Raw genomic sequence first — 14,609 nt, forward strand, 5'->3', positions numbered from 1 at the left:
TCTGCCTGTCGCCGCTCAGCTCCCCACCGCTTAGCTCCCCGTCACCGCCCAGCTCCCCGTCGCCGGGGGACCAGCTCCCCGTCGCCGCCCGGCCCTTGGGTACCCCGACGCCGCTCCTGCTGCGCTCGCCGTTGGCCGGCCGCCGTCGGTCTGGGAAGGGCCGCATCCGGCCTAGATGCGGCGCCTCCGCCGCCCCTAACCCCCAGATCGAGGTCAACAAGGCTCGATCCACTGGTTTCCTTACCCGGAGGACCTTCCCTGCGTGCCGCCGTTGGGCGCCGGCCTTGGGTCATGGCGCCGCCGTCACTGCTGAGGTGACGCGAGGCGAGGAAAGAAAGGGGTGTGTGCGGCGCGGAACAGAAGAGGCGGCGTTCTGTTGCGGTGGCATTTTGAGCATAATAATGACTAACTTGGTGGGCAGTTTCATATCCGCTTGCCTGGGCGTGCGGGAGGGAGCCGCTGGAGCTAAAAGTATTGGCTCCGCCCCCCACGTTGAAAAACAGCTCCGGCTCCAAGTAGCTTCTCGCGAGAAGCTATTTCATTTTTATCCTTTTGGTTTTGGCTCCGATAAAAACGGCTATAGGAGCCGTTTTTGGAGCCCTACCAAAGGCCCTAATTATGACCTTTCGAAGGCTCCGTGGCGCACGTGATCAATTTTACGCGCGGTTAGGAAACGCGCGTGGGCTTACACGCCGTCGGTCGTGCACTAGCGTTTTCCGTTCTAGAACTAGGGGCAGCGGGGCAGCCCTTCCATTCTCTAATCTCCTGTTTAACTCGTATTTACAACTCTGTCCCCTTCTTTCTTGCGCAAAAGGTCAGAAGCCAAACGAGACACCCGAATAATAGTGAGGAAAAAAAATCGAAGCGAGGACCCCGCGAGATGGCGATGGCGAGCCTGGCGAGGAGGCGGGCGGCAGATGCCTTGCTGCGGCGGCCGCAGGCGGCGGCCTGGGCGTCGGCGCTCAGGGCGTACGCGGCGTCGGGGGAGGAGAGCGACGTGGTGGTGATCGGCGGCGGGCCTGGCGGGTACGTGGCGGCAATCAAGGCGGCGCAGATGGGGCTCAAGACCACCTGCATCGAGAAGAGGGGCACCCTGGGTGGCACCTGCCTCAACGTCGGCTGCATCCCCTCCAAGGTACTACCGCACTCCTCATCCCGTCCCCCTCTCCGTGAGCGATCTGGTTGGTTGGTGGGCGCGTTGCTGTTGCGACTTGCGATGCTCGAAGCTTCTAGATCGATCCATGCTTGCTCGTGCGTCGATTTGGGCGCTAGGGTTTGCATTTGTGGGTTGTTACTTTAATTTAGCCGGCTTTGCGGGGAGTTAATTTTGTGTTTCTTTTGAATGCTATGCTTGGTCCGTAGTGGTTAGTTTTAATTGACAGACGTTTATGTTCGGATGGTTTGCTTTGTCATCGTTGCTATGTTGCTTGACTAGGATGTGCTGTTTGCCGATGGATTGCACAATTGATTGCGGAAAATGCGATGGTCAGGATGTAATTTTTTGACTTCTCCCTTCAATTTGGTTGTGACATGATGCATCATTTGGATCTCAATCTGTAATAGGAACCACGCCATGTGATTGAAATATTCAATTGTTCATGGAGAGTAAATGCATTAGAAGCAGGTTCGAGTTCTTTTCTGCGGATCGGAATTTGAGTAACATATCCAACAAAGGGGAAAATTGTGGAGCCTTTTGACATCTGGAATGGAATTATTGTGTGACAACTCCAGGTGTTTGCAACTATATATTGCAGAAATTACTTGATCATTACAGAGGAATGGTTTTTTTTCCCTACTGCGAATATCTTACAAGTAATTTGAGTTCACTTATTTCGTAGTTTATTCTACACTTGTGCTGTTACTGTGCTTTTTAAGTATATCTTCACTGTCCAATGATCTAGCTCTAATTTATTTGTGGATGGTTACCTTTGAGCATGTTGTTGGAGGGTTTGTCAATAGCTATTTGTTTCTTTACCCCAGAGTGGGGCAATTAGGGTTGCTTCAACTGACCTGATCTAGTACAAATCTTGAAGTTTTCTCTTCTTTTATTTTATTTTGTGTGTCCAAATGAACCTAAGTGGAATAATCAGCTTAAATAGTTGATTTCCAGTGCTATTACATTTATCCAATGAAATGCCACACATTCATAACCCCTCTCTACATATTGGGTGGGAAAACAAAATGCTAACTGCAATTTACAATTTCCCAGAGGCGAAGCTAGATGCTGAACTCAAGTGCCTTGAGTCCTTGATAGCTTTGTGGTTTTAGTTTCTCATCTGATTCTTTGTTATTCTTCTCGCTTTTTCTGTGATGGGAGTAGATTTTCGCTCAAGCTACCTTTTGAAGTTTGATTTGGGTGCTCATCATTCCGAATAACTTTACTGATTTACATTCTGGTGTTTTTTCTCGTGTTTCCATGCGTTCACACATCTGAAATTGTAAACCTGATGAAACCATGTAGGTAAGTCTGTAAATATTCTTAGAGGTGGTTGCTTGAAAACATGATGCTGCAAATTCTGCTGAATTACCGATTTATGACTTGGCTGATTTGTTTGCACTGTCATGTGAAACTATAAGCGCACATTTTGGCTGGCTGTAGCAATTGAAGCTCAAGTATCTGGGCTTCTTTGTGATCTAAACATCAGCAGATGCCTGTTTATTTTATTTCCATAATTGTGGAACTCAGTAACCTTCATTGCATTGAGTAATATTTCCCCTAAGTGCTTCATTGCAGCTAGAATAGTCAAATTTCTGTTGCTTAATTAACAATGCTAGTTCATGCAATTGAAAATTGCAGGCTCTTCTTCATTCGTCACACATGTACCATGAGGCAAAGAGTTCTTTTGCGCACCATGGTGTAAAGTTTTCTAATCTGGAAATAGATCTGCCTGCCATGATGTCGCAGAAAGACAAGGCTGTTGCTGGTCTTACAAAAGGTATTGAAGGGCTGTTCAAGAAGAACAAAGTTGACTACGTGAAAGGATTTGGGAAGTTTGTTTCCCCTTCTGAGGTATCTGTGGATTTGATTGATGGCGGGAGCACTACTGTCAAAGGAAAGAACATAATCATTGCTACTGGCTCAGATGTGAAATCGCTCCCTGGAGTTACTATAGATGAGAAAAAGATTGTATCATCTACTGGTGCTCTTGCCCTTCAAGAAATACCAAAGAAGTTGGTGGTTATTGGAGCTGGATACATAGGTTTAGAAATGGGTTCTGTTTGGAACAGGCTAGGGTCTGAGGTTACTGTTGTAGAATTTGCTCCTGAGATTGTCCCATCAATGGATGGAGAGATTCGGAAGCAGTTCCAGCGTATGTTGGAGAAGCAAAAAATGAAGTTCATGCTCAAGACAAAGGTAGTTGGGGTTGATACTTCTGGGAGCGGTGTTAAGTTAACTGTGGAGCCTGCAGCTGGTGGAGAGCAGAGTGTGCTTGATGCTGATATTGTCCTGGTATCTGCTGGCAGAACTCCATACACTGCTGGTCTTGGGTTGGACACCATCGGTGTCGAGATGGACAAGGGTGGAAGAATCCTTGTTGACAAGCGCTTTATGACAAATGTTAATGGGGTATATGCGATTGGTGACGCAATTCCTGGACCCATGCTTGCACACAAAGCGGAAGAAGATGGGGTAGCATGCGTTGAGTTTATCGCTGGAAAGGAGGGTCATGTAGATTATGATACTGTACCAGGTGTGGTGTATACACACCCTGAGGTGGCCTCTGTTGGCAAGACGGAGGAACAAGTGAAGGCATCAGGAATTGCCTACCAGGTAGGGAAGTTCCCTCTCATGGCAAACAGCCGTGCAAAGGCGATTGACGATGCTGAAGGGTTGGTGAAGGTGGTGGCTGAGAAGGAAACTGACAGAGTCCTCGGCGTGCACATCATGGCCCCCAATGCCGGTGAGATCATCCATGAGGCTGTGCTTGCACTTCAGTATGGAGCGTCAAGCGAGGACATCGCCCGTACATGTCATGCTCATCCTACGGTGAGTGAGGCCCTGAAGGAAGCTTGCCTTCAGACTTACACGAAGGCAATCCACATCTGATTCCAGAGACGATTTCAACTGCAAGCTGAGCTCAGAATGCTTCCTGAGATTTTGGAATAATTTTGTATGGATGTGGTCTTGGAACATCTACCTTTGCCCTTTTTTTTTCCTCGGGAAACTGTGAATTGTCTCCCTTGCTGCAGAATATAGTCTACGCTGTCAAATTCTCTTCCTTCGTTGCTGCTGTATTTTCCCCTACTCCCAAATAATGTTTCAAAACTGCAGCTCTCTTCTTTGTTGCTCCTGCACTAGTTCGCCCAAAACTGGTGTGGCTTGTACACCATAGACTAGGTTTCATTTCTGTTGATACCTGGGAGAAGAATAACATGGTGGTATACCCTTTCGCAGTGGGTTTATGCCTTTCATCCACTGCACTCTTTGATTCTCCAAATGTCATGTGTGAGCGGATGGATGTGATCAAGTGGCAATTTCCCCTGTATTCCTGCCTTCATAACTCAAGAATCAGCTGATGTTGGCCTAACGATTGTTTATGAGGGAAATCATTTGGTTACTTGCAATTTATATTTTGCTGATCCCTGAGTCTCTGAGATTCCTGTTATGCTTTTAATGCTTGCTTCCAGCAAACTGTGTGTGAGGATAAGAGAGGACAGCACGAAAGCGAGATTGACGTAACATTGTCACGTGTACTTCAATCTTCCTAAAGCAAGGTATGACCAAAGCTAAACCGGGCAACCTACTCACTAGCATGACTGCAGTTGTGTTGGGCCTTGTTTAGTTGCCAAAGTTTGGAGGTGCCAAATTACTGTTACAGCACTGTAGCACAATGTAGCGTTTTGTTTGTATTTGTGAATTATTGTCCAAATATTGACTAATTAGGCTCAAAAGATTCGTCTCGCAAAGTACAACAAAACTGTGCAATTAGTTTTTAATTTCATCTACATTTAGTACTCCATGCATGTACCGCAAGTTTGATGTGATTGAGAATCTTCTTTTTGCATAGTGCCAAAGTAGGGAGTTGGGGGTGAACTAAACAAGGGCTTGGCTGGGTTTGGATTGAGATATTTTTTATTGGGTTGGTTTTGTAAGGGTCTGTTTGATTCCCGCTAAAATTTAGTACCTATCACATCGGATGTTTGATACTAATTAGAAATATTAAATATAGGTTAATTACAAAAACTTATTGCTTAGATGGAGTCTAATTTGCGAGACGAATGTATTAAGCCTAATTAGTCCATGATTTGATAATATGGTACTACAATAACTATTTGCTAATGATAGATTAATTAGGCTTAATAGATTCATCTCGCGAATTAGCCCGGGATTCTGCAATTAGTTTTATAATTAGCTCATATTTAGTCCTTCTAATTAGCATCCAAACATCCGACGTGACACTGCTAAAGTTTAGCACCTAGTATTGAAACACCTCCTAAGTCGTTTTGGGCCTCGTCACATGGGATGCCCTTCAAACAACACAAAATGTGTTCAAAAAGGTTTCTTATCACTTTGAAACACAAAAGAAGTTATGGAATTACGAATCTATAACCTGTCCTGATTCTAACTGTGAACATAGGCTCGATTTGGAACAGAGTAATTTCAGCAATTCAACTTTTTACTAAAATCGCCAGCTTCGTATATCTTTCAAATCATTTAATTTTGGCGCTGTATTTTGACCGTTATTTTTTACTATAATAATTCGCTACAAGTTATAAAAGTTTCTTGTATTGTAAAAATATGAAGTACTTGCTAAAAAATACTGCTAAATACAAAGTTGGAATTATCAAGACCGAAATCACCAATCTCTATTCTCTAGCCAGGATCAAGACGGGCGAACCCTACACAACAAGCATCAGTGCATCGAAAAAACACTTCCTCTTCACCTTCTCTTCCCCATCCATCCACAACTCTCTCCCCTCTGTCCCCCCTCTTCCTCTCTAGGACCCAGAAAAGAGGAACGAGGCGATGGAGATGGCCATCGACACGCCATCGCCGGCGCCACCCACGCCGCCGACACCGTCGGCGGCGGCGGGGCGGCAGACGCGCGCGGCGGAGTCTGTGCGGCTGGAGCACCAGCTGGTGCGCGTGCCCCTGGAGGCCCTCCGGTCCACCGTCCGCTCCAACAACCGCCTCGCCGAGAAGGAGATCGCCGCCGCCCTCTCCTCCGCCTCAGCCGCCCCCGCCGAGAGCAGCGCCGCCGCCGTTGACCACCTCACCTCCCTCGTCTCCCGCCTCCACGGCCTCAAGCGCAAGGTACTGCCCCCCAATCCCACCCCCGCATCCTCTCTGTAGTCTGTACCTCGCCGAATCGAATCCTACATGGCCTGGAGAAGATCTTAGGGTTTTGATTCACCGGTTCCTGTGTCTGGATTGCACTGAAGAAAATCGTGTATTTGTGATGATTCCTGAGCGACGTGTTGGGATTTTTATGCCTTCCAGATGGAGGAGGGTGCGCGCGCGGAGGAGGTGCAGGTGCAGAGGTGCCGGGCGCGTCTGGACCGGCTGGCGTCCGCCAGCACCGGCGAGGACGCCGAGTGGGAGGACATGCGGCTGAAGCGGATCCTGGTCGATTACATGCTTCGGATGTCCTACTATGACTCCGCCACCAAGCTCGCGGAGACTTCTGGTATTCAGGTATAAGAATGGCTGCAGTTCGCAGGAAGAATTTTTTACTTTGTTGATGTGTGTTTTTGTGAATGTTAGAATGTTGATGGGGAAATCTAGGATCAAGAGGACATGAGAGTTTTTGATGTATAGTTTTCTAGTTTAGCAACTAGTAGAGGATGCCAGTGCCTTGTTAATCAAGGTGGCCTATTGCCTCGTATGCAATCTATGCCATTGAGGCTTTTGTTTTTTGGAACATTAAGCATGAAAGGAGATTAAACTTCGGAAGCTTTTATGCATTGTTCGTCTCAATATGGTAGCTTATGCATAGCTTGTTATGCGTCTGACAATGTGCATTGCAAACATTGCACTAATGTGCCCCCTTTGTGAGCCGTGGAGGTGACACTTTTCCACTCTCGAAGTTGTGTGTCATAGGCATGCACAAAAGCATACAAAATATGCAAGCGTGCATGCATGGCCTGATCACCAGTAGTTCCGCCTGCTAGCACATATTCATGAAAAGTACATGTGACGACAGTCCAAGCGTAAGGTCGGGACAGACAAAGGGAACACGACAATAATTACCAGGCTGTAATTCAGGAAACAGGACAGCGACACGGGGATATCAAATGCACCTACTACTTTGCAAAGGTGCCGTGGCAACCGGCGCTGGATATGTTACTCGTTTCCATAATTTGGCCTTGGCTATCAAAATAACGGATGCCCAATACCTGTGGCTTGTCTTACTTCCCAAGGGGTAAGGATGGAGAACCAGGTGTGGTTGTTGTTTGAGCAATCTTTTAAAGAAGAAATATCTGTTAAAAGCCTTTATCACATTTCCGAAAGCTTAAATATAATGATTTGAATTTCCTACTTGCCTCCTTCCCAAAGCCTCATCTACTATGATGCCCATCCGCCATTGTATATTTGTGTTGGAGCTGATTCTTGCTAAAGGTCCTTGCCTCAGCCATGTTTTGATTGACTTTATGATTCAGTTCCAGATGTTCTTTTATGCTACGTATTATGCATGTCATGGCATCCCTCCTAGCAAAGGAGATTACGTTGGCTACTGATCCCACCAGTGACTTCTATGGCCTCTGATATTGTATTTCAAAGAAATTATATCATATTTGTTTATACTGTTCTGTCATATTGTGGTGTCTGGTTTCCTCCTGCTTTATTCGTTTAATAGTTGATTTACTTTAGCGCCTGTGACATGGAATAGCATAAATTGTTTTGTTTTATCTTACGGTTGCACTTTGCATTTATATCGTGCTGTCCACCTAACCTGGCAACTGTTGATATGCAGGACCTCGTTGATATTGATGTCTTCCTGGATGCAAAAAGAGTAATTGATTCTCTTCAGAACAATGAGGTTGCTCCTGCTTTAGCTTGGTGTGCAGAAAACAAGTCTCGATTAAAGAAATCAAAGGTTTGCTTGACCTTTTGACACTTTATTTTTGACTTGCATTAATCAGCATAGTGGTGACATTAGATAATGAATCTGTGCGTACAATAGAACACTGAAAAATGGCTGTTTGCGGTGATACCATTAATCTTACTCCAGTAATATTTTCTGACATTTCATTAGACATATTAATTCATTTACTTGTTGAATTTCACATTTCTGTAATTGTTTCATTACTTCATGATGGATAAATTGATTTCAACATTTGAAATGACAGATGGCTTTAAGACTGCTGTTTTTTTTCCTGTTATTGTTTTCCAAAGAAACCTAATCTTACTAGTTAATTAGTGGAATATATCTTCTTTATGTATTTATCTCGATGCTTTCCTTTGTTCTATTAAATTATTGACTCATGTTATGTTGCCTGCAGAGTAAGCTCGAGTTTTTACTGAGGCTTCAAGAGTTTGTGGAATTTGTCAAGGCTAAGAATTGCATACAGGCTATAGCATATGCTCGAAAATACCTTGCTCCCTGGGGGTCTATTCACATGAAAGAATTGCAGCGTGTTACAGCAACATTGGTTTTTAGAAGCAATACGAATTGTGCTCCTTACAAGGTTAGCAACATGTTCTCCGTTCTCAGTTATGATATGCCACGGTGTCACGAATGAGTCAACAGCTGATGTCCTGGTTCCTTATGGCATCCTTGGTTTATAGCTGACAGTTGACTTGAACTGGGTTTCAAATACAGTCTTCTCTTGAATATAACATATTAACCACACCAAATCTTGTTTCCTGGCTTGAGCATGGACTGTGAATTGTACATGCCTGGAGTCTACTTGTTGCTTGTACTGTGTCACGATTGGTTCATCATTTATCTGGAATCAACTCCAGGTGGAGTACTGCAGCTGCAGTACAAAGATTTTGCTACCTGATGCTGTTTTTTACTTGCAGATATTGTTTGAGCAAGACCGCTGGGACTTTCTTGTTGACATGTTCAAGCAAGATTTTTGCAAGTTGTACGGCATGACACTAGAGCCATTGTTGAACATATACTTGCAAGCAGGCCTGACAGCTCTCAAGACCCCGTATCCCTCACATGATTATGTTACTTTTCTCTTCAGTCTTTCACTGCTAAAATATAGATTGCTAGCATTATGGTGGTTATGGTATCTTGTATTTTGTTGTCCTTGACCATCTAAAGATTATGCTCAGAGGGTAGCTGCCCCAAAGAAGACCCCTTGTCCCTGGAGGGCTTCAGGAAACTAGCCGAGCCCCTGCCCTTCTCCAAGCAGCACCACTCAAAGCTCGTCTGCTACATCACCAAGGAGCTCATGGACACAGAGAACCCGCCACGGGTTCTGCCAAACGGCTATGTGTACAGTGAGAAGGTATGCTGTCAGCTGTGCTGTTACTTCTGTTGTGTCGGTTGAAGCAATCTTAGCTTACTTCATTTTTGAAACCTGTCACAGGCTCTTCAAGAGATGGCGAAGAAAAACGATGGCAAGATCACATGCCCCAGGACAGGAGAGGTTTGCGACTTCTCTGAGTGTGTGAGGGCCTTCATCTCGTAATCGTGAACAGATTTGTGTGACCTGGGAGTCTGAGTGAATGTACATAGAATGGTCATCGCATTCTGCACCATGTTAAGTTAATTGAGTTAACCTGCAAAGTTAAACTGGTTGGAAGTTGGAACCACCTTTTCTCTCTCGATTGTTGCTTCTGTGAACCTGCCGTTTTATGCTTCAACGCCTGCCAAAAATGGCCCAGCACTTCATGTTTTGAACTGGGAAGCTTCAGACAAAATCAAAATGAGGATTATCATCATGTAGTACTGAACATGAAGTCTCTTTCCATGTTGAACAGAAGTAATACAGCTGCAAATAGCTTGGGTAACATATGCTGGCAATTGCAAAGCAGGCTAATCGCTGGTTGCACTTTTTTTTAAAAAATATCTGGAGAAAACAACTTGAACATATGAGAAATGACCAGTGCTAGTTGTTTGTGGTCACGTCTCACGTCTAATTCATTTTCTAACCGAGCCGAGTCCTGCTGCTGCATTAGAGCAGCGAAGACGGAAACCGCCCAAGCGCCTTCCATCCAAGCAGCCCATTCGTTACCCATGGGCCGCAGGAGAAGAAGCAAACCAGCCCAGCCCACCCCAACATCTGCAAGATCCAGCCGTCCGATCCCCAAACCCCTAGATCCAACAGCTCACACCCTCTGCCTCCTCTATATAGGCGAACGCCGCCGCGGCCCCAGAAACCCTAGCCTCCATCCCCACCCCGCCGCGCCAAACCCTACCCAGCCGTCGCCGCCGCCGCTGCGCGGAGGCGACCCCCACCCTCGCCAAGATGCAGATCTTCGTGAAGACCCTGACGGGGAAGACCATCACGTTGGAGGTGGAGTCCTCGGACACCATCGACAACGTGAAGGCCAAGATCCAGGACAAGGAGGGCATCCCGCCGGACCAGCAGCGGCTCATCTTCGCCGGCAAGCAGCTCGAGGACGGCCGCACGCTCGCCGACTACAACATCCAGAAGGAGTCCACGCTCCACCTGGTGCTCCGCCTCCGCGGTGGGGCCAAGAAGCGCAAGAAGAAGACGTACACCAAGCCCAAGAAGATCAAGCACAAGCACAAGAAGGTGAAGCTCGCCGTGCTGCAGTTTTACAAGGTGGACGACGCCACCGGCAAGGTCACCCGCCTCCGCAAGGAGTGCCCCAACGCCGACTGCGGCGCGGGCACCTTCATGGCCAACCACTTCGACCGCCACTACTGCGGCAAGTGCGGCCTCACCTACGTCTACAACCAGAAGGCGTAATCGCTTCGCTCGCATCGCTTTGCTTAGCTTTACCCGCCTACCTATCATGAATTGAGCTGTTGGTTACCTGAATTGAATATCATTTAGATCTGTCTGAGGTTGAAACTTAAATGGAGTAGCAGTATCTATCTTCTTGGAACGCCTGTTACTGAGCTGATGTGATGCGAGTTTAATTTTGGTTCCATTTTCTATCTTGCTTGATTATATTTCTTGGTCATTTTGCTACCATTCATGGCTCGCTTACAGTATTGTTGCATGATCGGATTACCTATGTTTTGCGGTCGCTTGATTATTGCGCTGGGATGGCAACTGGCAGCTGATAAGGATTATAATGGCCTGATTTACATATGCGTCTTGGCCTAATTCTTTTGACTGTCATTAACGTTTTATGAGTGTCTTTTAGCTTATCAATTGGTCGTATCATTTGATTTTGGATTAAGTGTTGGTATACCTTGTAATTATGCTAAATATCTTGCTGGTCTGTTAACACTGAAATGGCTAGAATTGTCTACTCCCTCTGTCCCAAATTATAGGTCGTTTGGGCTTTTCTAGATGCATAGATATTATTATGTGTCTAGACATTGGGTATATCTACGTGCATAACAAAGTCTACGAATCTAAGAAAGCCAAAACAACCTATAGTTTGATGGAACGGAGGGAGTATGTGTTTCTTCAGTTACAGATTTGCCTATATTTGCTGTAGTATGTTCACTTGTCATGTGGATTTGTTGACTCATCAGCACCTAACATCATTGCTGATTGTGCTGTGGTCGTGACTAAGTTAATTTGAGTTGATTTTCTGATCAACGAGGCTTTGCATGCTTGTTTAGTCGCTCACTACCAGGTTCTGAACATAAGATTGCCTGCCACCGGTTCATTGATTCAGTTGCCCTTGGTCTATCTTATAGTATACATGGTAAAATTCATTTTTGGTTCTGCAGATAATGGGGGTAGTACGAATATTTGCCTTGGTTCCCTCAAGCAATCATTCCATGCTTAATCAAACATGGTTCGAAAGCAAGTTGGTTATTAGCCTGTTTTGGTTCGCTGTATGAAATGCCCCAGTATGGTTTAATGGTGGTGTGCTAATGAAGGACATTAAATCAACTAGTGTTATCGCTAGAAGGTCGGTCCTCATGGTTGAAGTTTAAATAGGTTATATTTTCTTACCACTGTGAGGTGTCCTACTGACAAAAAGAATTATTTTAGCTGCTTGTTGATTCTTTTCCTAAGTTAATCATTGTCTGGCAAGTTTTGATTGCTTGAATGATTGTTTGTGAGCGTTTCAAATTCTGTGAGTTTTGAGCTTACATGGTTGTCGGAATCGGAATAACAGATGCATACTTTAGACGTCGTTTTTCCTTGTATTATGCTGGATTGGTGTTATGTTCACGGAGGTTGATGTGAATCGTCCAGAATCGGATAAATAACGTTCTTAAGCAGGCCTTGTGGTTTTTGGGTGAAAAAACAAATTTGAGTAGTGTATGCAATGCTATTTGGAATGGTCGGTAGATGTAAAAACGTTTCAGAAGCAGGCTGGAGCATTTTCACGTCATTTCTCGGGCTACCGAATACCGATGTCTGTTTGGCCAAAGTAGCATTTGACGGCAACGGTTCCGCAAACTTACCACTAGTGCCCGAGCTTGATCTTGTGCCCTTTAGCACATTCAACATGGACGGCTCAAATCTTATGAGCATAGCAGATAATACCTCGCCTAGATCCTCCTGCACAAATGGCGAGTGACTCCACGAGTCCACGACCATCTCAAGTCCGTAGATCACAGTTCGGAAGCATAAAAATTGCTGCAAAATAAAAGAAAATCAACAACCGAGAAGAAAGAAAGATTGAAAGAAAAGGAACCACACCACTTATGTGGGCCGTCGAGCCTGATTGTCCATGGGCCGACACAATTATTCATCCGGATGGGCCAAGGGCAAACAATGATCCACGACGGCACACGCTAGTTGTATTGGTTTCGTGTTAGCAATGTACAACTGGAACTGTACCGCGAGACATGTTCGGGTTATATATGGTCGTCTCCTCATTTTTTAGGAACTTGATGTCGAAACTGCTTCCAGTTTCCATCCTAAATTGTAAGTTATTTTAGTTTTTTAGATGTATAATTTTTACTATGCATATTTAGCGTGTGTAGATGCATACAAATATCTATGAACTTATAAAAAATAAAACAATATACAATTTGAAATGAAGTGAGTAGAAAGTACTACAGACTTGTATGCATTGACATAACGCTGCCTATTTCTGATCAGAACAAAGTCACGGAAAAGAACGGCAGCATGTATGCCCTTTTTATTTGATCATATAATCCTCATACACTAGTGGTGCAACACGAGGGAATGAGAAATGAGTAAAGCAAATGAGAGCATACGTGTAAGCTAGACCGTCCGTCTCACTATTTGGCTGGTTACTTGGGTTATTGCTTAACAACTGATGAGTTGGGTACCAGAAGTTTTTTTTTTCAAGAGAAAAACCCCTACTGTGACAACCGATTCGGCAGAGCTCCAAGAATGAAGAAATGGGCGTCATGTCTTCGGTAAGAAAGTGCGCGCAATAAGAACAAAATAATGAAGCCATCTCTGCACGGTAATATAATACTCCCTCCGTTTTTATTTATAAGACGCACACGTATATCAAGACTCAAACTTTGCAACTTTTGATCAACAATTGACTATTAGTCTTTTATTTTTATAATATAAACTTTATATGGTTGGATTCGTAATTAAATATTCTCTACCATGATTATAACTATATAATCATAAGTAATATAATGTAAGATAAATGAATGTTCAAAGTATTATTTGAAAGATCGTGCTAAATTATACTATGCCTTATAAAAATAGATGGAGGGAGTAACCCTTAAACCGAAAGTACCATGCGAGTAGCCACTACTTGCCACACTAGTGTCAGAGCAATGGCCGAAATAAAACACAAGTTCTACTCCATCGTCACCCCCGCTACATTTGCATAGTCAAGACTCAAGAGCCTGAGTTTCACATGTTAACTGCATCAACACTAAACTTCGACAGTCACCCAACTAATCTTACGCCTCCACCTTTTTCCTCTTCTTTGCAATGCTTTCTGACTCATCCGGCTCCTCCTGTAACTTCCCAGCTCTTCCCGACCTTTCTTGAGCCGCCTTCACCAAAGCGTCCAACTCTTTAAGCTTTTCGACTTTAGTTTGGTTGACATCGACCGCTTGTTTGTAGGCGATCATGAAATTATCCTTAATGAGCTCATTATGTTTCCCTTTACCACCATTTATCTTCTGTTCCTCCTCTGAAAACAGCTGAAACGAACACAGTTTGCCACTCAGATGACGAAGTTCCAGCACATGGTAGCAAAACCACATTGCAAAAGATTACAAGATGATTAAGTAACCTGACAAGGACCGGATGAAGGTTCATCCGTACACATGATCAAAACAGCTGTCGCGTATTTCAATGCATCCCAACCCTGAGTGTCAATACCTTCCTTCTGGGGATAATCAACCTTACGCAAGCACTTGAGCAGCTCCTTGTTAATCCTAAGACAATGGTAGATGTAGCAGGCTGTTTCTGCAATCTGTCCATTAACCTGGATACAAGGACATGAAGACATAAGCTCAAAAATTGACAGCGAAGACTTCCATAAAAATGATACGAGATGCATGGATGATTTTTTTAATATTGAATAGTTGCTTACATACAGTCAGGATGACATTCCAGGTAGTAACGCAGAGTAAACTTTGGCGATATTCATGAATTATGGAACA

At 44.6% G+C, this 14,609-nt stretch overlaps 3 protein-coding genes across 3 annotated transcripts; all 3 read left to right on the top strand.

Annotated features, from left to right (window-relative positions):
* The first annotated feature begins 798 nt into the window (after positions 1-798).
* On the top strand, positions 799-4,417 carry LOC117864127 (dihydrolipoyl dehydrogenase, mitochondrial). Its single transcript, XM_034748142.2, has 2 exons — positions 799-1,135; positions 2,798-4,417. The coding sequence occupies exons 1-2, from the start codon at positions 881-883 to the stop codon at positions 4,046-4,048; spliced, it is 1,506 nt and encodes a 501-aa protein (XP_034604033.1). The 5' UTR covers positions 799-880; the 3' UTR covers positions 4,049-4,417.
* Positions 4,418-5,891: 1,474 nt separating this feature from the next.
* LOC117864075 (protein MAEA homolog) lies at positions 5,892-9,712 on the top strand. The gene is made up of 7 exons (XM_034748065.2): positions 5,892-6,256; positions 6,443-6,637; positions 7,917-8,039; positions 8,446-8,631; positions 8,969-9,102; positions 9,219-9,405; positions 9,487-9,712. The coding sequence occupies exons 1-7, from the start codon at positions 5,969-5,971 to the stop codon at positions 9,586-9,588; spliced, it is 1,215 nt and encodes a 404-aa protein (XP_034603956.1). The 5' UTR covers positions 5,892-5,968; the 3' UTR covers positions 9,589-9,712.
* A 554-nt stretch (positions 9,713-10,266) lies between these two features.
* On the top strand, positions 10,267-11,027 carry LOC117864076 (ubiquitin-ribosomal protein eS31y fusion protein). The gene has a single exon (XM_034748066.2). The coding sequence runs from the start codon at positions 10,369-10,371 to the stop codon at positions 10,834-10,836; it is 468 nt and encodes a 155-aa protein (XP_034603957.1). The 5' UTR covers positions 10,267-10,368; the 3' UTR covers positions 10,837-11,027.
* Positions 11,028-14,609: the final 3,582 nt, after the last annotated feature.

This window comes from Setaria viridis, chromosome 7, assembly GCF_005286985.2.
Source record: "Setaria viridis chromosome 7, Setaria_viridis_v4.0, whole genome shotgun sequence".
Classification (NCBI taxonomy): domain Eukaryota; kingdom Viridiplantae; phylum Streptophyta; class Magnoliopsida; order Poales; family Poaceae; genus Setaria; species Setaria viridis.

Bases quoted from the DNA above. Each gene is read 5' to 3' on its own strand.
- LOC117864127 (XM_034748142.2), top strand. From the start codon at position 881: ATGGCGATGGCGAGCCTGGCGAGGAGGCGGGCGGCAGATGCCTTGCTG. The intron at 1,136-2,797 runs GTACTACCGCAC...TGAAAATTGCAG, and splicing joins TCGGCTGCATCCCCTCCAAG to GCTCTTCTTCATTCGTCACA.
- LOC117864075 (XM_034748065.2), top strand. From the start codon at position 5,969: ATGGAGATGGCCATCGACACGCCATCGCCGGCGCCACCCACGCCGCCG. The intron at 6,257-6,442 runs GTACTGCCCCCC...TATGCCTTCCAG, and splicing joins TCCACGGCCTCAAGCGCAAG to ATGGAGGAGGGTGCGCGCGC. The intron at 8,040-8,445 runs GTTTGCTTGACC...TGTTGCCTGCAG, and splicing joins CTCGATTAAAGAAATCAAAG to AGTAAGCTCGAGTTTTTACT.
- LOC117864076 (XM_034748066.2), top strand. From the start codon at position 10,369: ATGCAGATCTTCGTGAAGACCCTGACGGGGAAGACCATCACGTTGGAG.